This window comes from Gossypium hirsutum, chromosome A02 (assembly GCF_007990345.1).
Source record: "Gossypium hirsutum isolate 1008001.06 chromosome A02, Gossypium_hirsutum_v2.1, whole genome shotgun sequence".
NCBI lineage: Eukaryota > Viridiplantae > Streptophyta > Magnoliopsida > Malvales > Malvaceae > Gossypium > Gossypium hirsutum.
This window is the reverse complement of record NC_053425.1, coordinates 8,771,130-8,794,813: the sequence shown is the minus strand read 5'-3', so window position 1 is coordinate 8,794,813 and position 23,684 is coordinate 8,771,130. Positions and strand designations below refer to the sequence as shown.

Here is a 23,684-nt window from a genome sequence, read left to right as displayed (position 1 = left end):
TAGCAAAAAATTCTATTTCTACAAAGAATTTCAAAGAATTTCTGTAGTAACTCTTTATAGAACAATCTAATAATATTAGAAAATTAGGAAGTATAAAAAAAACTTTTAGAACTTGTTAGTGTGATTTCCAAATGAAATCTCAACCCTATTTATAGGAATTTTCATATCTCTTCGTAGAGACATCATTCAATAAGTGTATTTATGAATAAATAAATAATAATAATAATTCATTTAATTTCATAACTATTCAAATAATATTGTTTGAATAGTTATAATTCTTTTTTAAAAATCAAATGATATAACTTTTGACTAATGACCAAAAAATTTATCTTTTGATTAATTACCCATTCACTTATAGTTATTAGAATACTATAAATATTTGAAAATGTTCGAACAATCTCCCCCATTTTCAAAATATTTAGATTTTGATATTCTTAAAAATTAATTTGCAAAAATAAATGTGTCTTATGATTAAACCTTCGCTTAGTGAAAACATGTTAAAGTTAATCGAAATTGCATGGTAGATTAAGCTTTGAACCAACTATTCTATTTGATTAATTGAACACATCTCACACAATGATTTCAACATCGGTCAATGCATAGTATCTAGGGACACTATTATGGCCATGTGTTTGTGTCCTCTTTTCATGAATGTTGCCAAAGCCAAGCCCTTGAGCTCCTAGAAACAACCACACTTCCACTCACATAGGTAGATCCCATCAAGAGTGTTCCCGTACTTATAATATTCTAACATATTTATGTTATGGGTCCATTAATAGTACATTACTCATCATTCCCTTATCATTACGAGTACCTAGCACTTTAATCTTAGAATGGATTTATTTATAGTGCTAACAGTCACAAACTGATGATTTACTTTGTCTTATTGAACTCAAGACTTGACAATATACCAAGCATTGAGTCCAGTTTTCATCATGGGTGATTCTAATTAATGGGCTTGAGTCTCATCCTTTTTGAGTTCCTTTTCACTGCATCTCTAGCAAGACTTTTTTGTCAAAGGATTTGCCAAATTTCCACTTGACCTCACATAATTAATAGTGATCACTCCATCAGAGATTAATTGTCGGACATAACTATGTCTTAATCAAATGCGTCTAGACTTTCCATTATATACTTGGCTATATGCCTTTGTTAGAGTAACCTCACTATCACAATGGATAGAAATAGATGAATTTAGGTTGCCATGGTGGAATCAGCAATACATGTTTGTTTCTTGGAATACCAAGAAATGGCTCATCCACCAAGAATGAAGATCCACCCACTAGTAGATGCATGATCTTCCAAACTTGTAATCCAACTAGCATCCGAATACCCTTCTAAAACTGGAGGATATCCATTATAACATAATCCATAGTTAATAGTTTTCCTTAAGTAGCTAAGTACTCTATTCAAAGCTTGCCAATGCACACTACTTAGATTACTTGTGTACCTACTCAATTTCCCAACAGCATATGCAATATCTGGTCTTATACAAGTCATTATATACATAAATCAACCAATTAGACTTGCATATTTTAATTGATTAATTTTTTTACCAGCATTAGATACTAATTTTATTTGAGGATTCATGGATGTAGATACTGGTATACAGTTGAAAAGATCAAACTTTTTAAGCACCTTTTCAATGTAATATGATTGTGATAAAGCTATAGTGCTTTCATCTCAGGTTATTTTAATCCTAAGAATAACATCTGCTACACCCATATCCTTCATAGCAAATTTTTTTGACAATAATTTCTTTGTGTTTTCTATTTGTTCCAAATTCGTGCAAAAAATGAGCATGTCATCTACATAAAAGCAAATTATGACACCTTTTCCATTTTCAAATTTTCTATATATGCACTTATTAGATTTATTTATTTTATAGCCATTAGTTAAAACAACCTTACCAAACTTTTGGTTCCATTACTTTGGTGCTTGTTTAAGTCGATATAAAGATTTAAAAAGCTTACATACCTTATGCTCCTGTCCTGGAACAACAAATCCTTCCGGTTGTTCCATGTCACTTCCTCTTCCAATTCACCATTTAAAAATGCAGTTTTAACATCTATTTGGTGAACAACCAAATTATATATAGAGGTAAGTGATATTAAGAGTCTAATTGTAGCAATTCTTGCTACTTGCTACTGGATCATAGGTATCAAAGTAATCAAAACCTTGTCTTAAATTTATCAATGGTTCTATCGACCTTCATTTTCTTTTTGAAGATCCATTTACAATCTATTGATTTGGAACCCGGTGGAAGATCAATTAATATCCAAATTTGATTTTCCATTATTGAATTCATCTCATCATTTATTGCTTCTTTCCAAAAAAAACAGTCGTGAAATTTCATTGCCTCTTCAAATGTAATAGGATCTGATTATATATTATAACAATAAGGTATCTTATTGCATATACTGTCACATTTTCCTTCTACAAGAAACATAATGAAACTGGTCCAAAATAATCTTCTTACTTCTTAATTCTTGACAAGATTCATCATTATTATCAATTTGTTCCAATGAAATCTCATTCTCATTTGAAGAATGAATCAATTGTTGTGGCTGTAATTATCTTGAAATAAAATTAAATCTATTTTCATAAAAAAAATAGCATCTCTTGATTTAACAACAATATTAATTGAAATTGAATCATTTGGTTCAATTACCATGAACCTATATGCCTTGCTATTATGTGCATATCCTATAAATATGCATTCAATTCCTCTTTCACCTAACTTTTTACATTCAGGTGTTGGAACTTTGACAATAGCTCTACCACCCCAAACCTTTAATAATTAAGGTTTGGTTTCCTTTTCTTCCATTGTTCATATAGGGTTATTTTAGCTTCCTTATTAGTAACTATATTCAATATATGACAAGCTGTTAGAATAGGTTCTCCCCAAAAACCTTATCCAAGACCTGAATATGATAACATTGAATTTACCATTTCAGTCAAGACTCTATTTTTTCTTTCAGCTACACCATTTTCCTGCAGTGTGTAAGGGGTTGAAACTTGATGGACAATTCCAGTGAATTCAAAATAACTTGGATTATATTATTCTCCATCTCTATCCGATCTTAAGCACTTGATAAATGATTCACACTGAAGTTCAATTTCAAATTTATAAACTTTAAATTTATCAAGCGTTTCATCTTTTGAATGCAATAAATATACATAACAATATCTAGAACAGTCATCAATAAAGGTAACAAAATATTTCTTTCCACCTAATGTAGGAGTATTATGCATGTCACATAAATCACTATATATCAAATCAATCAATTTTGTTTTCCTTTTAACCTTAGGGAAAGGATTTCTTATAATTTTAGTCAACATACATGTATTGTATTTTTCAATATTATTATTAAAAACAAGAATTAAATCTAACTTATACATATCATTCAATTTTTTATAATTCAAATGACCTAATCTATAATGCTATAAACAAAAAGATTCAACCATATAAGCAGAAATAATATTTTTGTTCTTATTAATAATATTAAGTTTGAACATACTCTCATACATATACCCTTTCCCTACAAAAATTCATCCATTAGACAAAATAAACTTATCTGCCTCAAAAACAAGTTTGAAATCAAACTTATTCAACAGACTTCTAGACATTAAATTCTTCTTAACTTTTGGTACATAATATACATCATTTAAGGTCAAAACATTTCCGTAATTGAATTGTAGTTTAACAGACCTTTTGCCTTTGATTGCTGTGGTGGAAGAATTTCCTATGTACAAGACATTGTCATTTTCACTTTGTGTGAACTTTGTGAACATGCTTTTGTCTTTGCACACATGTTTGGTTGCTCCGGTATCAATTCACCATGTATTATCATATTGTGTCATATTAATTTCAGATATCATTGAAACGAACTTTTTGTTATTATCAGCTTTAGAAGATGATTTCTTCTTTAAAAATCAACATTCATTCTTGAAATGTCCCGGCTTACCGCAATGATAGCATGAGCCCTTTTGTTCTTTCTGAACTTAAGTGCTCTATCAGTCTGTTTGAATTTTCTCTTGAATAGTTTAGTAATTTGTACTTCCTCCGTAACATGCACTTTGGCATTTTCATAATTTATGTTTTGATCTTATTTTTGATATTCTTCTTCAATACGAAAATGATTTGTCAAAGTCTCAAGAGATATTTCCTCTTTCTTATTTTTTGACTTCTTTTAAAGTCTTTCCAAGATAGAGGAAGTTTGTCTATTATGGAGGATCCAACAATCATTTCATCCATTTTCATATCATATTGCTTAAATTGATTTAGCATCTTATCAATATCATGGAATTGTTCCATAACAAAACAACCATCAACCATTTGATAATTATTGAAACAACTGACAAGAAATTTCTTACTTGTAATATCTTCGATCATGTATTTTGTGTCCAATTTGTCCAATAATTCTTTAGCAGTGACCTCGTTTTGGTAGGTGTCGAACAAACCATCAAATAAACCATTTAATATGTGGCTCATGCACATGTAATCAACTTTGTCTCATTCTTGCCTTTCTCGGGTTGCAGCAACAAATTCGTTTTCATTCTCTTTAGGTCTTAGAGTATCCAAAACATAAGCAATCTTCAAAGTTGATAATAAGAAGTGTATCTTTTTTCTGCCATTGTCAGAAATTGCCACCATCAAACCGATCAAGTTTGACAAAGTTGGAAGCCAACTCCCTTAGTGTTCCACTTTCATGTGTTGTGGTAGTCATCATGAAATATAACCTTAAAAATTGTTAGTACAAATCTCCAATGAGGAAAATCTCGAATATACGAATGGAACTCGAACAAAAAAAGAAGAAATAGGACAAGGTTCCAATGCGTGTATCAACTCACTATCTTTAAGGTTATATTCGCCCCCATCTATCTTGGTGTGCAAATGGGTTCCAAGTATATTAACTTCAATGATACAATGAAACCAATGACTAGTTGCATTTTGCATTAACGAGAATAGTCCACTAAGTACTAAGCAATATATAACAAGAAATTCAATTTCTACAAAAAACTTTTGCAGTAACTCTTTATAAAACAATCTAATAATATTAAAAAATGAGGAAGGATAGAAAGAACTTTTAGAATTTGTTGGTGTGATTTCCAAATGAAATCTCATTCTTATTTATAGGAATTTTCATGTCTCTTCGTAGAAACATCTTTCAATAGGTGTCTTTATGAATAAATAAATAATAATAATTATTCATTTAATTTTATAACTATTCAAATAATATTGTTTGAATAGTTATAATTCTTTTTCAAAAATCAAATGATATAACTTTTGACCCATGACCAAAACATTTATCTTTTGATTAATTACACTCATTCACTTATAGTTATTGGAATACTATAAATATTTAAAAATGTTCCAACAGTCACTTCATTGTCTAACCAGCTCAAATAAAAAATCAACTCGGGTTATTTCATGCAACCAAACTCCTTGGAGACGATATGAACAATAGTAAATTCTCTTTCAATGTTAGAAGTGAAACGTGAAAGTTATGAACAGAAATAACTAGTTATTATGGACCAAAATGTTTACTGTTCCATTCATCTCCATGATAGAGGGTAGAAAAAGCGTAAACGACCTGTATGAGGCTTGCACTTTTCCCAAACAATGATTCGATAAGACACCCTATAGGAACATTATAGCTGAAAATGAGAAGCATTCACAATACGAGACATCTATATTTTATTATATAGGAACATGGGTGTGGTGACTTTCAAGATTACAGCATTTGACCATTGGGACCTTGCAGGAAATATCTTCCACATCTCACTTTCCTAAGGATGTATTTGTAGCTCCATTAGCAGGCAGCAACCCATTTGAGCACGGCATGAGAATATATCACATTCTAAAACAAAATATAACCTGGCATGCTTACACAATGATGCATCATCTTCAACTCACATACTTGAAACTACATCAGTATCATGCATCATACAGCATATATTAAGTAAAACTGAAGCAAGTTCAATGCAGCACACAGTCGAACTCATTATGAACACCAAAATTCAAGCCTTTGTTTATTACTTAGTTGAGCAGTCATGAAATTTGTCTAATACCAATATCTCAAATAAAAACCCCAACTCTATCAAGAGCTATTGCTGAATTTTCGTCCAGATAGCTTCTCAGACTCATAGAGTATGTGGTTAATTAGTCCCCTTGCAGCACTGCAAAAGAAAACAACAAACGTTAAAACATTGCTAAAGGTTTCTGAAAGAGTTAAAATTCAATATGCTGCATATATATCTATGCACATGTATCCCCTTCAATACAATATGAAGATATCAAGTCGCATATCTTTGAAATTCTAGCCAAAGTGGTAAAATGATTTCTCTCTTGTAAGACACCACAGATATATAATTACATTCTTCTATTCAAGCAGATCACAAAAACAGATCGCTTGAAAATGTAAGAAACAAGTCAACTTAAGACTTACTCATCCTTCAGCTTCTGAATCTTCTCTGGATCCGTCTCATGCATATGCTTTTTGAACTGCTGTCTCACCATATCAACAACCAATGCTGTATTATGTTGCTGCACGGTAATTTAAATATTGACTGGAAGTTAATTTCCATATTCACTATATATTAGAGGCAAAATCAAAGTAAGTATATGCTACAGTTTCATTATGTTTAGTAGCCTGTGTAAGTATGCATACAAACAACTCTACAGTCTACCGCCTCAGCTACACAGAAATCTTGTCAAAATAGAAGCTGCAAGTTCTTGAACCAAAATTTAAGCCCCATTTATCAAAATTGTTCAACCAGGTCCATAGATCTCCAAAGACTATACATTTGCTTGATAAAAATAAAACACCATCCTTTACTAGCAGATTTGCAGCACAGACGTACAAACCTTGTAATGTTCACTCAAAGTGAATTATGAAGCTAACTACCAGGGATTAAGCCCCTGTGCTGGCAGCTATGAAGCTAAGACGAATAGAAGACCTTGAAAAGCTATTCATGTCATGGTGGATCAACAAAAACCTGGGTCCCATGAATATCACTACCAATTTATTTGTTCCCAGTACATATTTCCACCCTGAAAATATCTGTAAATGCCAACTGTAGAATGACATATCTTCCTTTTCAATGTGTACAACTATAAAAGGAAACACAAACGATTAACATGCATTATGATTCTTCTGACTAAATTTTCATTGTCATTTGAAAGCACTTCCCAGTTTCATTAATGGTGATGCAAACATATTCATCCTCATCCTAGCTTTTCTGTTCTCGGAAGTATTAAGTCAGAGATAAAATCCCCTTAGCTAAGCAAAAAAAATCTTAAAAATTACCATTTACCCATTCCAAAACATTTATGGCAATCTAGAATCTGCCGGGGACTTCTATTGCAGCCAGCATATTAGAAAGATAGGAATGGAACTTAAAAGGCCTCCATTTCCATTAGGTTTGAGCTTTAACATGAAAATTAGCCTGCAATTCTCTTCTATGATAAATCTCACCCATTATTGCCCTAACAGTACATGATATCAAACAACCAACCAAAGAGATCCCAGCAAACTACTTAGTAAATAATTAAAAACCAAATATGATCTCAAAATTGTTAAAAATTAATACAGTTTTATAAAGTGACCAACTCATTCCAGCACAGAAAACGGAAAAATTATGAAGGACTAGAGGCTAGAGGTACAGTATTGAGGTTACCTTATGGCCTATATATTTAGCTCTTCGAAGACACTCCCGGTAAAGCTGAAACCAACAAGTAAATCCGCAAACAAATATCAAAAACCATCATTTCGATTACAGTGTATTGATTAATAAAAGAAAACGAGGTAATGAAAGGATACTAACTCTGATAACGTTGTTAGCAAGCTCAGGGGGCAGCGCTGTTTGTAAAGACGGCATTTTCTTCTTCTTATCTGATCAAATAATTCACAGACATGGCAATAAATTAAAAGTGCACTGAGAAAATCAAAATTCTAAAGAAAAAAAAATGAATCGAGGGAAGATGATGAATACGAAGAAGGAACCTCGTGCGGCAGCTTAGCACCAAGGAAACTGGAAAAGCCGGCGAAAACTAAACGATTGATAGGCGGAGTTGGGTCTCATAATATTGGGCCTTATACATCGGTTTTTGTTTTCTCTATTATATTTGAAAACTTGGTGACAGCCTGGCCCAATGCAATTAATAGTATCTTATTTATTATTTATTATTTATCAATTAATGTTAGGTGAATTTATGGTTTTTAGTCCCTGTTATGCTTAATTATGAATTTTAAAAATAATTCACATCCACATTTTAATACAACTATTAATTATTTTTATTAATTAATTATTTTATAAAAATTCAAGATATTAATTTTTTAAAAAATAGAGATAGGAGTATACAATTTTTTTTATAAATAACTGGGCTGGATTAATAAAAGAAACAAATCAAAAAAATAAGTCTGACCCATCAAGGCAACCCAGCAAACAATGAAGCCCAATCCGAAAAAACAAAAGAAACAGAAAAAGGAAACTAAAAGCAAAATAAAACGAAACCAGCCTGGACAAGAAATGACTCCACTACTTCTCTGTGTTCTAGAATTATCTTTTCAGTTCCTCTATCGATTCATTTTCCAAGCGCAGATCTCCTGATGAGAGTTCAACATTTCTGCACTCCTAACCGATTCAATCATCGATGACCATCACTCAATCTAGTTCTCTTGCTCGATGCGTACCTAGTCCGAAATATCTTCTAGCAAACTCCGGTATTGCTCTTACCAGTAAAATCTCCAACCTCCGTTTTAACGATTCCGATGCTATCACATGAGCCGGCTGATTATCTGTTCTGGAAATGTGCCTGAAATAAATTTCTTTGAAGTAGCGTTCATGTTGATGGATATTTCTAATAATACTGCCAATTTCAGATCTGTCATTTTCTTTAGATTGACATTTTTTAATGACCACTAATGAATCTCCTTCGATCTCGACCGTGTCGATTTCCAAACGTCGACCCACTGCTATTGCTTCCGCACATGCTAAAGCCTCCGCCGCAAAAGGGGACTCAACGCCTTCATGCAATGATGACTTGGTAAGCAGAGCTTCCTCCCTTCCATTTCTAACAATAACACCTGAACTTGATCTAAACTCCTTTTGGTCAAAAGCAGCGTCAAAGTTAATACGGATGAAAGGATCTTTAGGGGGAGTCCATGTTGACAAGATATTTCTTCTGGTAATTTCCTTTCCTGCTAATCCATCTAACTCTAGAAGATAATTCTTAGTCAATGTTACTGCCCATTTTCCCGTGTTTTTGATTCCTTCATGAAGAGCTTTGTTTCGTTAATTCCAGGTTATCCATAGAGCACAACAGACCAGCCTATAGTCACAGGTCGCGCCTGTAACTGACCCTATAGTAAGGAGTGTCGAAAAGTACATTTTTAGAACTCCGTAATTCGGATTCATAAATATTTTTAATAAATATTTTTAATAAATAATTACTAATTACGTTCCGGGTAGAAGTTAAATTATAATTTAAAAATAATTAAAGGGACTTAAAAAGTAATTTTATCTTTGTTTCTTTTAAGTGGACGGTAAATAAGTTAAAACAATTAATAATATGATATTTATATTATAATAGTTAGTAAATTTAAAAGTATGGAAACATATATTATATAATATATAATATATGAAAAAAACATAATATATGTAATAATAAAAGAGATTAAAAGAAAGTAAGCGGAAAAAGGAAGAGAAAGACATGCAAAATAAAAGAAAGAAGAAAAGAAGGAATGACGCATGGTATCAAGGGTTTTTATGGTTTAAATTTAAATTGGTTAGTAAATTTAATTTTTTTTGTAATTTTTATATTTTTGGAATTTAGGTGCTTAATATTATCTTACTCATGTTGAAATTTTAGTAATTATTAAGATTTTAAATGTTAATGTTGGATAATTTTAGTATTAAGGATTAAATTTATAAATTTATAAGCTAGAAATAAGAAAGGATTAAGTTATAGAATAAATTGTAAATTTTGTATAATAGGGATTAAATTGTGAAAAAAATAAAATTTAGAGATTTAATTGAAAATAGGAAGTTAAATTTAGCTTAAAGTGAAATTATTATAAAAATATAGGATTAAATATGAAGAATAAAAATTAGTCTCGATTTAGGAATTAAATTAAAATTTAAGTAAATATTGAGTAAAATTTTAAATAGTTAATGTGAAATTGAATTGTGTTGAATTAATGTATTTTAATTATTTTAATTCTGTAACTAATATTGTACTGAAATCTTCGATTAAAAAGGGAAAGGATAAAATCGACGTCGAAGAGCTCAGAATCTACGATTTGTATTTCTATAAATCCGAACTTAGTTGTTAATTGTTTTAATTCGATTCAATGCGCATTTTGATAATTGATTGAAATGGATTGAATTGGTATATGCATTATGAATATATTGATTATTTGAATTGAAATGAATATATGTGTAAATGTGAGAATTGGATATTGGTTGTATTTGAAATGTAAAATTAAATCCTATTAATTGTATCTGGCTGAGTCAGATATAGATGGTATGTCATCGAATAGGAAAAGTTTAGGGATTTCTTCGACTTTGAGTCGATTAGGCACTGGGTGCCAATTGGCTTCGATTAAATCGATGAGACATTGGATGTCAAATTATATAGCATTGGGCATAGTTATTATTTTGGATTTATCCGATGAGGCACTGGGTGCTATACTGGTATGTTGGTTAGATTCGTGTATCCGTCTGAGTTCGAGCCGTGTTAATAAGGGTAATTAAATAATAAAGTTTTGTAATAGATATTGAATTATATTGTATATGAATTAAAAATGAGATAGTGATTTGAAGTATGAAAAAAAAAGTATGTTGTGATTAAATAAGAAAGTTATATACTCATGAATTGAATGTTGAATGGATAATGCCATGGTATAAAAAATTGTGGCTTGATGTGTGAAAAGCTATTTATATAGTAAGTGTGTGAATTGGGATATTTGTTAAATAAATTGAATATGATAACATGTATAAATTGAATATAGTAAGAAATGATATGCTATTATGTATGAATTCAAAAGGGTGGCATATGTTAGTTGTGATATTAGACATTAATACTTGTTTATAATTCAATTGTGCATTTTGTATTCTCTTATCTTTAAATGTTCAAATTATAGAAATATTATTGAGTTTTACTTAGCGTACGGTTTTGTTTTCCGTGCACAAATTAGATATTTTTCTTCTGATAGTCGATTCAGCATCCAGCAACGATTCCAATCTCAAATATGGTGATGTTTACCTTTTGTGTTGACATGTACCTAAGATGTTAAGTTGAAAGTTATTTTGTGGATGGATTGTAAATGAAATTATAAGTGTAATATTGGTTTGAGTATATAAATATATGTTTGTATTTGAAGCCATAATTTGGCATGTTGTTTTGAACAAATGTTTGTTATATGTATGTGAATATAAGTTGATGTTTTAGGTAGATATGAGTTAGACCAAATTGATGAAATTTGGCATGTTTAAAATTTTGATTTGATTGATGCATTGATGATATATTTTGATGATATAATTGTGGTACCAATGGGGATACATTTGTTAGGCACTTAGGATGATTATTTTGGCATGTTTTGAGTATGTTTGATCGTGTTTTAAATAGATTAAACGAATGATTTTTGAGTTGTTTAATGCCCAAAAAAGTAGGAAATGATAAACTTGTGGTTTAAAGCACATTTTAGGTCCATGTGGCCAGACACACAGGTGTGTAACTTGACCGTGTGAGACAAACGTCTAGTACACGGGCATGCGAAGTCATTTTGAGAGTTATATGGCCTAGCACACGAGCGTGTGACTTGACTGTATGACTCAAGTTAGTGGGTTACATAGGTTGAAACATAGCTATGTGTCTCTACTTTGAGTGCTCATATGGCTAGACACGAGTTGTAACACCTTAATCTCGAATACGGAGTACACTAATACTAAGACGCTACATAAGCTCACCGGAGTAATTTAGCAAAATTTTCAAATAATTTTCAAATATTAAAATATATTTTATATTAGAGAAAATAACATACATAGTTATACTAAAAATAGTAATAAAAGTAGTTATACAAAATATGTGGAGCTTCAATATCATTATATATCAAAATAGTGAAAATAACAAAAATGATAAATGAGTTACAGATCTACAAAAAAATACAAGGCCTTAGGAATACAATACCCATTAATAGATAAGGTATTGTACTCTGAATACGTGATGTTAGGAGTCTCTCGTCGATGATGTTCCTCGTTCCTCGAACACGAACAAAAGTCTATAAATCTGAACATTAAGACAATTTAAAGGCTGAACTTTACAAGCTCAGTGGTACACAACAAATATACCATACTTCAAGTAATTCATAAATATAAGCATGCAAATCAAATGTATACATAGAAACATGACATGAGTATCGAATAATTAAATCATGAGTCATTAAATCTACATAACCAATTTGCTTGCCTATCAAACTGTCAAACTTGTTAAATTGTACATATTGCTCAAATAATTAGGTATCCGGATAGTCCCGCGCTACTTATGGCTGCTAGTCAAATAATCCTGGGTATCTGTAGGGTTATCCCGAACGCTACTCATGGCTGCTAGTTAATTTAAAGTTCGAAGGTTGAGCGCAAACAAAGCATCAAACATATAATCACAAAAAAATACAACCATGACATTCGAGTCTCATGCTCGTTTCAACTTGCTTATCATTCCAGTTAAAATATTAACTAATGAGATGTGACAGTCTACCACCTTGACATTCTGATATTTTTTCATTAAAAAAGTAATAACTCTTAATATATAATCTAAATTGAGCACCGTTTGTTTTAAACGAAACTAGACTTTTGTAAGGTTATAGAGATATAAGGCTCACTTCCTATTTTATCTTGTAAAATTTTTGGTGATTTTTCAAAGTCACTGCTAAATCTGTTTTATAAGAATTTTACTGCCAGATTTTTATGACCTTTCAACACTAAAAAATTTATATCTTTTAAAATATAAATCAAAATCGATCTCTGTTTGTTCTAAAGGAAACTAGACTAACTCACGGTTACAACTATGTATAGATCACTTCTTAATTATTTTTACAGAATTTATGGTGAATTTTTTAACTTACTGTTCATGTAATAATTTATTTTTAACAAATTTCACAACTAAATTTTTAGCTTTATTTTTAAATCATTCAAACAAGATTTCTACCCAAAGACATATAAGATGCATGTATTATCACACAAGCATCGTATTTATGACTTATCAAGAAGTATAGGAGAGTTAGAGGGTATCACCTTGATGGAAGAACACCTACAAAGTTTCTTGCCTAGCTCTCCATCACTTTGCCTTTACCCTTAGCTTTAGAAGATTCACCACCCTCTTTAACTAATAACCATGTAACACATAAGATTTCCCACAAAAAAATAAAAAAATAAGAGTTAGTAAGATGTAAAAATACATACTTTAAATAAATAAATAAAATATGAGAAGATGGGTAGAGACTTCTTCAAACTCAAAACCTTCCAAACACCCAAAAACCTCCACTTTCATCCTTAATGAACATAGATATTTTTTTTTCTTCCATGAAACTTTTTTTTTAAAATAGATCAAGACTCGTACCTTTTTTTAGAATTGAAAGATGAAAAAAATGGTGAGAATTCACTCAAATCTCTCTCCCTCTACATGACATTGCTAAGGAAAAAAAATATATAGAAAGAAAAGAAGAAAAAAAAATGAAGAAATGTAAAAAGAAAAAAAAACAATAGAGTAATTATAATATAGAGAAAAATAGAGACAAATCTACTTTATTCCATACCTCAATCTACCAACCCATCTTTTCTCATTAATTGGGAGAAGATTTTTATTCAAAAATAGTAAAATCACCATATTAGCCATCTATCTTCCCCCATTTCACATAAGCTTCCCAATATCTTTAATTTCTTATAAAAATGTTCAAAATTCACCCAAATTAATTCTAATAAAACCTAATTCCAAAATAAATATCAAGTCAACACTCGAACGTTGACTTGAGAATTTGGGGCCATTACACAGGTGTGTGACTTGGCCGTGTGACCCCTGTAATTAAATTTTTCTTTTTCTTAAAATCTTCAAATGTTCCCAATTTAGTCCCAAATCGTTTTTAAAGTGATTTTAGGCCCTCAAAGGCTTGAATAAGGGACTTTATGCATGTTTAAGGATGAATTATATTATAATTATTGAAATGTTTCGAAACCAATGAATTATAGATTACATTTATTTGGTAATGCTTTGAAATTCTATTTCAACGAACGATACGGGTTAGGGATGTTACAATGCCAGTCTGAAAAACCCAGGTTAGCCACTCTTGAATATTTAACTAGATCTGAGATATTATTTATGACAAGTTGAGTTCATTCCATGTCTCTTTTGATACTTTACATTCCCGAAAAATATGATTGATTGATCTTGGGCCATATCTGTATCTAGGATAGGCTAAAAGAGTTCTAATTCTTTTGCTATATAAATTAATGAGAGTAGGCGAATAATTTCATGAAATTTTACAGATTGTAATTTTCTACTTTGTGTCAAGTTTAAGTTCCATAATTTAGTGGCTACTGAGATCATTGTAAAATAAGAACTTCTGTAACTGTTGAGGAGAATTTTGTATGCGCTCCTCACTGAGAAGGTGCCTGATGGTTCACCTCGCCACATAACTAAGTCCTCGTGCTCTATTCTAGCCAACAAGATTCACAATATTAGGTTAGCATCATTCTCTTCGAAGGTACATTTAATAAGATTCACATTTCAAACCCTGCGTGATTGGTCAATCAAGTCATAAACTGTAATTAAGTTAATATCATTAACTATTCCATCTACTTTGTAATTTGCAGCCCCAGCAAGCCAAGAATCCTCTTCGATTGAGATTCGATCCCTTTTCCAACCCTCTAACCAATGCCTTATTACAGCAAGTTCTTCGTCGACCAAATACTTAGCCAGGTATAAGAAGGTAAACCCCCTAACCGAGCCTTCAAAAAATCGCAATTCGTGTAATATTTAGCTTTAAGTACGCAGCTTAACAACGATTCAGAATTATTAATAAGGAGCCACCTTTGCTTAGTTAATAATGCAATATTAAAAGAAGATAAACAACGAAAGTCCAATCCACCATTTTTTTTAAGATCACATAGTTTCGTCCACTGACACTAATGAATGCATTTCCTTCTATGACCCTTGTGCCACAAAAATCGCGCAATAATGCCTTCCAACTTCTTACAAAGCCACTTCAGTAATAGAAAACAAGACATTGCATATGTTGGAATAGCTTGCAAAACCTCTTTAATAAAAGCTTCCCTCCGTCTTTGTGACAACAACCTTGTGCTCCAATTATCTATCCTCTTTTTAACTCGATCTTTCAATATCTGGAAAGCAATTTTCTTTCGCCTTCCAACCATATTTGGAATACCTAGATATCTTTCAATCTCATTTGATTATTGAACCCCCTAAATTTTTTATATTCAATTTTGATCTTCTTTATTCACGTTTGGACTAAAACAAACGATTGATTTATCGTAATTAATACATTGACCTGAAAAAAGTTCATACTCCTTTAGAATTCGTTTTAAATTATTGGCCCCTCTATTATTAGCTTCTCCAAAAAGCACACAGTCGTCTACAAATAAAATGTGTAATTTATGGACCCATCCTACTTGCTTTGGCTCCTTTGATCAACCCGTTTCCCAAAGCCAACCTCATAAGAGTAGATAAACTTTCACTACAAATAAGGAAAAAAAAGAACTTAATGGGTCTCCTTGGAGAAGTCCTCTACTCAACACAAACCTCTTCCCCACCCTCCCATTCAATACCTGAGAATAAGAGACCAAAGTGATACACCTTATAATTGTTCCCATCCAACTGCTTGCAAAACCCATTCGCTCCATTATTTGTCTCAAAAATTCCCATTCCACTCTATCATACGCCTTGCTCATGTCAAGCTTAAGAGCCATAAAACGTTTCCTCCCTACCCTTTTTTGTCGAAAAGAATGTAAAATTTCATAGGCCAATAAAATATTATTAGAAATTAATCGTCCTGGCACAAAAGCATTTTAGGCCTCATCAATGCAATCCTTCAAAACCCTTTGGAAATGATTACCTATCATTTTAGCTACAATCTGATAAAGAACCGTGCATAAACTTATAGGCTTAAAATTCGCTAAATTCATCGTGCATGAAATTTTTGGAATAAGCACAATGTTTGTAAGATTTAGAGGAGCTAAGGTTTTACCTTTATTTAAAATTTCCAAACAATAAGAAGTGATATCCTTACCAATAATATGCCAACATCTTTGAAAGAAAATTACTAGGAAACCATCATTCCTAGAAGCCTTCGTACGTCTCATACCATTCAAAGCCTCTAAAACCTCTTGTTCATTATAAGACGTTGTTAACAAAGCATTTGAGTCATCAAAGATATAAGGAATGACTCCCGACAAAATATGATCCATATCCCCTATCCCTTTAGACTCAAAAAAAGATTAAAAATAGTGCCTAGCGATAGTCTCCAATTCCTCCTCCCCCCTTTCAATCCCTCCATCCTTCTTTTATAACCCACTTATTCTATTCGTTCTCATTGTTTGGGAAGTAAAGTTACAAAAGAAAGTTGTATTCTTGTCACCAAATCGTAGCCAATTTGCCCTTGCCTTTTGTTCCCAAAATAACTTGTCTTTGTCAATCTCCAAATTCAATTGAACTTTTGTATCAATCAGCTCTGCAAGGTTGTCATAATCTCTATTGCCTTATAATTGTATTTCCAGTTTTCTAAATAATTCGTTCTTAACCCTCCCTTTCGTGTTTCTAATCATTTGCACCCACTGTCTTAAACCTCTTTGAACCTTGTCAAGCTTAGTTAGGACATGTTCATCACCTTCCCCTCAAAGGCCCTTAATCTTCTGTTCAAAAGACTCTTCTAGTATCCACCATGATTCAAACTGAAAGCTCTTAAACTGGCAATTGTCCATATCAGTCTCTGTCTATAAAAGAAGCGGGCAGTGATCAAAAAAAGAATGTGAGAGATGACGCAACATTGCATTGGGAAACATACACATCCATTTATCATTCCCTACCCCTTGTCAAACCTCTCCCTAATATTAGTTTCTGGAAGGTTACTTCTCTCCCTAACATTAATCAATCTGCATTCATTCAGGGCCTCCCTAAAAGCTTCCATTTATCTTTCCTCCCTATGTAGCCCCCCTTTTTTTTCAAAAGAATATAGAATTTTATTAAAATCACCTCCCACAAACCAAAGGAGATTTTGGGACTGGCCTAAAGTCTTTAATAAAGTTCAAGTGTCCTCTCTATTACGTACGTTAGGGCCGCAATAGAAACCCGTAAACCTCCATTTACTACCCTCTTCCCCTTCCACAACTTCCGTATCAATATGATTTTTTGAGAAACTCCTCAAAGTAATCGTGAAATTCCCAAGACTCAAACCCCCTATTGAACCATCAATTCCAACATCAATCCCATTAAGAAAACCACATTTTCTACGAACATTCTTCATCATTGTAGAATTTAGCTTTGTCTCCATATGGAAAACAATCTACAGATTATACATCTTCAGCATATGCCAAAGTCTTTTAACGCTCATTGGCCTCCCCAAACCACGGACGTTCTAGCAAAAAGTTTTCATTGTGACCAGTTGGCTTGCCCTTTGGCAGCCGTCGATATAAAAAAATTATCTCCGGTCTCTTTCCTACTTTTGACCATCAATGAGCCCAACTCCCCTCCCTCAACAAGATTGACGCCCTCCCTTCTAGGCCGCTTTTTACCATCTCCACCTATAATTGTAGTGTCTTCCAAATCGTGATCTATCTCTGTAAAAGAAACAAAAAAGAGTCAGGTGTTTGTATTGAAACTTAATATAAGAAGTCACCCCAGCTGAAAACATGATCTTTTTCCTTTTTTTTAAGGGTTTCCTAACGTCCAATTGAACCCTTACTCGTAATTAAGTGCATAAACCCTTTCCCAAGTTAGTTCCGTCGAACTCCAAAAAACCCCTAAAAAATTCCCCAATTTGATGTGCTAGATTCTCTATATAAAATCTCGTTGGCGCTCTATAAATTTGAACCCAAAAGTTTGCATAAATTAATGACACCCTTAGCGAATCTTCCCCTTCCACTAGCCAATGAAGTAACAATAGATAATTATTAAAAGTCCATGGAGAACCCTTCTCTCTAAATCTATCTTATGAAAAAATTTTAAATAGAAACCTCTTCTCCCCTAGATCTGAGATCTGGACCTCTTTGGATGCCAAAGGTTTGCTATCGTGCCTCTCATGGCCGGGAAGTTTATAACACTAGCTGTCAAAAAGTAACTAACCAAGCAAAAATCAACATCCTGGTCTACTGACTCCGGATCTCTTTGTGCTTGTAGAACTTCGTCCTCCTTATCATCTAATAAGAGATCTGCCAGACCCTTCTCAATGTTACCGAGATCCAGTACTTTTACCAAAAGCCAAAGGAAACCAATTTTGAATAGAAGAAAAAGCCAGTAAATCGTTGAAAGTAGAAGATTTTGTCGACACCAGCCCCAAAGAGAGGAAAAACACAAAAACAAATTCAAACAGAGACCTACTAAGGAACGCAGACAGAGACGTGCTAGGAAATAACAGACATTTAAATTTAAAGTATACAAAATTAAAACATAGAGATTAAAGCAATTTTTATTGGGTCAAGTGATATTAATTATTTTGATTAATTAATAATTTTATAAAAATTTAAAAATATTCATTTTAAAAAAAAATAGAGATAAAAAGTATACAAAATTAAAGTATAAATATTAAAGCAGTTTTTATTGGGTCAAGTGGTAAATAATTCAATGACCCTTGAATTTAAGTCTAGTGAATGAAAAATAATTTATTTTGAGATAGTTTCACAACTTATTTAAAGATTTTATCTAATTCGATTTGACTAAAAAATTTATACAAAATAGATATGTACAAATTAAATCTATGGTAATGAAAACTAAAATTCCCCCTTAATTTTATCTTATTTTGAAAGTATATAGAATAGTTTTGCAAACCAAGATTCAACTCATATCTCCAAATCATTCATAGTTACGCCATGCCTCCTGTATTTACAATTAACCATGTAAGGTTTGTAGTGTAAATGATTCTCCTATCATATCAAATTTAACCATGTTTAGTTAAGTGTATTTAACATTACTTTTTAAAAGTACTTTTAGCGTTAAATGTATTTTTAAAGTCATAAACAATGCTAAACAAATAGCTTTTAGAGTTAAAATACATTTGAAAAGTGCTTATGAATCAAAAGGTAAAAAAAGTTCTTTTTTAGCTTTTGCGTTTGAAAAAAAAAAAAATTTTTAGATTCAAATGACATTTTTAACATTTATTTATAATTCAATGTATCTTGTGTAATATTTATATTAGATGTAAAATTATTTTTATTGAAATTTATTTCAAATATATAAATTATATATTTAAATTCTTAATGGTTATATTTTAATATTTAAAATATAATTTATATATTCAAATTAAACTTTATAAATAATTAATATTATTTACTTCAAAGTATTCAAATTTGTATTTCATATATTGAAATATTAACAATGAGTTATAGTAAATTATTTTTTATATTTTATTAAGATATTGTAATATAACGAATTTAAATAGTATTTAAATGCTTAATTTTTTTTAGTTTATTATATCATATTTAAAATGAACATTTTATTTTTTGAAGGTACTTTTTAACTATAATATTAAACACTTAAATCTTAAATCTTAAATCTTAGAGCACTTATTCATGCACTTTTTAAAAATACTTTTCAAAAAATAAATAATTAATAATAATTAATAATTTCCCATGTGATCATTTTCCTCCTTGAATGCATTAAAATCAAAACCATAATTAAATAAAAAGTCAGAAGTTTTTAGTTAATTTTTTTTTTAAAATCAATTGAGTTCTTAAAATAATGTACTCAATTGAGTTGTTATAACAAAAAAAAGAATTAATTAAGTTATTCCGTTAAAAATATCGTTAATTAACCAATTTTATTTAAAATCGTTAATTAACCAATTTTATTATTAATAATATTAATGTGATTGACCAAATTGTCACATGGTATGATTTGTGAATAATTACTTCAACATATATTCAAAAAGGAAAAGACTAAAAGGTATTAACAAAAACATTTACATCTATAATGAATTTAGATAAATTCTAAATGTAAATTTCAAATATTTATTAAAAGGAGAATTATTTGGTATCTTATCAGTAGAGTTTTTAAACTCTACAAGTAAGGTTAGGGTTGACAAGTGTATTATAAGGGTATAGTAAAATATTTTAAAAAAAAGACACGTGTCAAATTTTTTAAAACTGTTTGTGGAATAAAAAATATACTACCAGTGTATCAAATAATCCCTTCTTAAAAATGTTAAATAATTATAAATAGTTGTTAAAAAATCTAAAAATTATTAAAAATGGTAATACTATACAAATTATTAATTATTACGAAATATTAAAAATATGTAAAAATTTTTTAACTTGAATTATGATATTTTCTATTTTCTTATTTAAAAATTCTAATCCAATTATGGTTGTTTTTTTTGGTTGTTTTTTTGGTATAATGATTTTTCCCTCCAACTTTATAAAAAATATTTTAACCTTCTATTTATTTTCTCGCCTCTTTTAGTTATTGAATTTGTATTTTTTTATCAAATCATCTTAAAATAGATAGAAAAATTAACGTTTGTTAACTTTACTTACGTAACATACACATAGATTGCCATATAAATGACACGTTAACATTTAATTAATTTTTTAAATTTTAAAAATATTTTTTATAGATTTTAATGATGTTTAATTTTTAAAAATAGTTTTATAACTTTTTTGAATTTTTAAATTTAAAAAATTAATTAAATGTTAAAATGTCACTGACATGAGAGTTTATGCATATGTAACATCAGCAAAAGTTAAAAAAAATTAACTATTTTCATTCATTTTAGAATAAAAAATTTAAAAACTAAAAAAACCAAAAAATAAAATAATTTTTTTATAAAATTAAAAGGCCAAATAAATTACTATACAATTAAGAAAGTAAATTATTACAAACTTAATAAAAATTATTATTAATTTTTAAATATAAATATTGAATTTCAAATATCCACGTAGATTTATAAATTTAGCAGTTGACTGTCATCTTTCTAACTCGGTAATTTCTAGACTTATTTTTTATTTTTATATTTTCTGAATTTTATAAAGTTTCAAAACTTTTATTGAGAAATTAACTCGATTTTTTAATTTTTTTAAAAAGATATAAATTAATAAAATTTACAAATTAAATTAAATTTATTTTTACATTAATAAAAAATTATATCAGTTTCCCGAGAGAATTATTAGAATATTTAATTTAAAAAGTTAATAATTAAGTAAAAAATTTAACCTTACCATCAATTTAAGATTAGAATTTTAGATTCTAAAAAAATAGAATTTTGGGTTATTAAAGAATGAAAAACATTTTGTTAAATAAGAAAATTAATAATTAATAGAGTGAAAAGGGATAACTTATGAATTAACAAGATGGTTTTATTCACTTCAGGTCAAGTTGCACAACTTAATCCCACATTCATACATAAAAGTCACTTATTTCAAGCTTCAAACATACAATTTCAAGTAAACTGGTTCAAAAGTTGCAAATTTTTAGCCAGAAATCTCAACAGCCTTAACATTAGGCTTTTTAACTTCCAGCTTGGGTACAGTGACAGTAAGCACCCCATTCTCCATGGAAGCCTTAACCTGATCCATCTTGGCATTCTCAGGCAACCTGAACCTCCTCATGAACTTGCCGCTGCTCCGTTCAACCCGGTGCCACGTATCATTCTTGTCTTCCTTCTCCACGTTCCTCTCCCCACTTATCTGCAACACCCGATCATCTTCCACTTCCACTTTCACTTCTTCTTTCTTAAGCCCCGGCACATCGGCCCTGAACACGTGGGCTTCCGGGGTTTCCTTCCAGTCGATCCGGGTGTCGAAAAAGGCAGAGGTTTCCGGCATCCGTGTCGTAGAGACAGCCAAGTCCCTGAATGGGTCCCAAACATCAAGTGAGAATGGGTCGAACACGTTGCTGCGTCGGTTGCCGAAGAAGCTTGGAATCAGAGACATTTTCAGAAGCAAGATAAAAGCAATATATGAAGAAACCTTGAAAGGAGTTATCTTAAAAGCTGTCGATCTAAGCTTTGCTTGTCTGAGAATGTAGGGGACCTGAAATGGATATTAATAGTTGGAGTTGTGGAGGATTCTAGCATGGACAAGATTTTTCTATTCCTGGGTTTAAATCATTTTTCTGGAACATTTGTTAGAAATCAAACCCACTCCAAGCATAATCTAGAAGCATGAGACGTGGAGCAATTTTGTGCCATGCAAAGTGCTGAAATTTTAGCCATACAAAGTGCTCCATTATTGAGATGTTTTGTGGCTAGAAATTAAGTGGATTAATAGCCACATTTGTTGTCACTTTATCAGCCTATAAATAGAGGCTTGAACTTGTGTTGTAATGAAGAAAAAAAAGAGAAGAAAAAAGAAATAAGAGAAGCAACGTGAGTGAGAGTGAGAAGGTTAGCAAACCTTGAGTGAGTTAAAATCTAGCAGCAGCTAGACTATCTAGTCATTGAGAAAATATTTGTAATCTTCGTATTGTAATATATTGAGTGTGTAATAAAAAGTAAATTTTCGGCCCATCACGTTTCCAACAAGTGGCATCAGAGCTACGGTTCGGAGCTTGGTTCGGAGTTCGGTTCGTGTCCAGTTCGGAGTACCTTTGGTGTTCATCTAACAAGTCGATATGGGCGACGTAATTCAGCTACAAGTTCCACAATTGACGAAGACAAATTATGGAAATTGGAGCATTCGAATGAAGGCTTTGCTCGGTTCGCAAGATTGTTGGGAGATCGTTGAAAAAGGATACATCGAGCCCGGAGATGCCGCTACAGAAGCAGCTTTATCAAATGACTCTAAGAAGGCGTTACGAGAAGCACGAAAGAAGGATCAAAAGGCCTTGAATAGTATCTTTCAAGGTATGGATGAATCAACCTTCAAGAAAATATCAGATGTGAAGAACGCGAAGAATGCATGGGAGATTTTGCAAAAATCATTTCAAGGTGTAGAAAAAGCTAAAAAGGTACGCCTTCAGTCACTTAGAGCTGAATTTGAAATGTTAAAAATGAAGAGCTCCGAGAATATCGATGACTATGCCAATCGTGTAAAATCGGTGGTAAATGAAATGAAACGAAATGGAGAAACTCTTGACGAGGTAAGAGTGATGGAGAAAATTCTACGGTCACTCACACGCAAATTCGAGTACGTAGTCGTTGCCATCGAAGAATCAAAAGATTTGTCAAAGATGTCGCTCGAAGAATAAATACAAGGCAAGACTAGTCGCCAAAGGCTACAAGCAAAGACAAGGAGTGGACTATGATGAAATATTTGCTCCAGTCGCAAGAATAGACACAATTAGGCTTCTCATAGCGGTCGCAGCACAATACAAATGGAAAATCTATCAGATGGACGTCAAGTCTGCATTCCTGAATGGCTACTTGGAGGAGGAAGTCTACATAGAACAACCACCTGGATATAGCATACAAGGAAAGGAGGACAAAGTCTACCGATTGAAGAAAGCTTTGTATGGATTG

The 23,684-nt window shown here is 31.3% G+C and overlaps 2 protein-coding genes and 3 long non-coding RNA genes across 7 annotated transcripts; 1 reads left to right on the top strand and 4 right to left on the bottom strand.

Annotated features, from left to right (window-relative positions):
* Positions 1-5,677: 5,677 nt before the first annotated feature.
* Positions 5,678-8,442, bottom strand: LOC107951600 (uncharacterized). Of its 2 annotated transcripts, none has more exons than XM_016886695.2 (5): positions 8,010-8,442; positions 7,831-7,898; positions 7,684-7,728; positions 6,453-6,550; positions 5,678-6,183 (listed from the first exon to the last, which is right to left on the bottom strand). In XM_016886695.2, the coding sequence occupies exons 2-5, from the start codon at positions 7,882-7,884 to the stop codon at positions 6,105-6,107; spliced, it is 276 nt and encodes a 91-aa protein (XP_016742184.1). In that variant the 5' UTR covers positions 7,885-7,898; positions 8,010-8,442; the 3' UTR covers positions 5,678-6,104. The 2 variants fall into 2 exon arrangements, with proteins under 2 accessions (XP_016742184.1, XP_016742185.1); XM_016886696.2 differs by having other exon boundaries at positions 7,999-8,096.
* A 66-nt stretch (positions 8,443-8,508) lies between these two features.
* LOC107951598 (uncharacterized) lies at positions 8,509-11,463 on the top strand. 2 transcript variants are annotated; one of them, XR_001698505.2, is made up of 3 exons: positions 8,511-9,052; positions 9,129-9,193; positions 9,311-11,463. It is a non-coding gene; the product is annotated as an uncharacterized lncRNA (long non-coding RNA). The 2 variants fall into 2 exon arrangements; XR_005911422.1 differs by having other exon boundaries at positions 8,509-9,052; positions 9,129-11,463.
* A 632-nt stretch (positions 11,464-12,095) lies between these two features.
* LOC107951599 (uncharacterized) lies at positions 12,096-13,965 on the bottom strand. Its single transcript, XR_001698506.2, has 3 exons — positions 13,625-13,965; positions 13,300-13,390; positions 12,096-12,295 (listed from the first exon to the last, which is right to left on the bottom strand). It is a non-coding gene; the product is annotated as an uncharacterized lncRNA (long non-coding RNA).
* Positions 13,966-16,166: 2,201 nt separating this feature from the next.
* LOC107951597 (uncharacterized) lies at positions 16,167-18,655 on the bottom strand. Its single transcript, XR_001698503.2, has 2 exons — positions 18,250-18,655; positions 16,167-17,853 (listed from the first exon to the last, which is right to left on the bottom strand). It is a non-coding gene; the product is annotated as an uncharacterized lncRNA (long non-coding RNA).
* Positions 18,656-21,542: 2,887 nt separating this feature from the next.
* On the bottom strand, positions 21,543-22,301 carry LOC107952586 (17.5 kDa class I heat shock protein). The gene has a single exon (XM_016887796.2). It carries the CDS (start codon positions 22,156-22,158, stop codon positions 21,697-21,699), a length of 462 nt encoding a protein of 153 aa, XP_016743285.1. The 5' UTR covers positions 22,159-22,301; the 3' UTR covers positions 21,543-21,696.
* Positions 22,302-23,684: the final 1,383 nt, after the last annotated feature.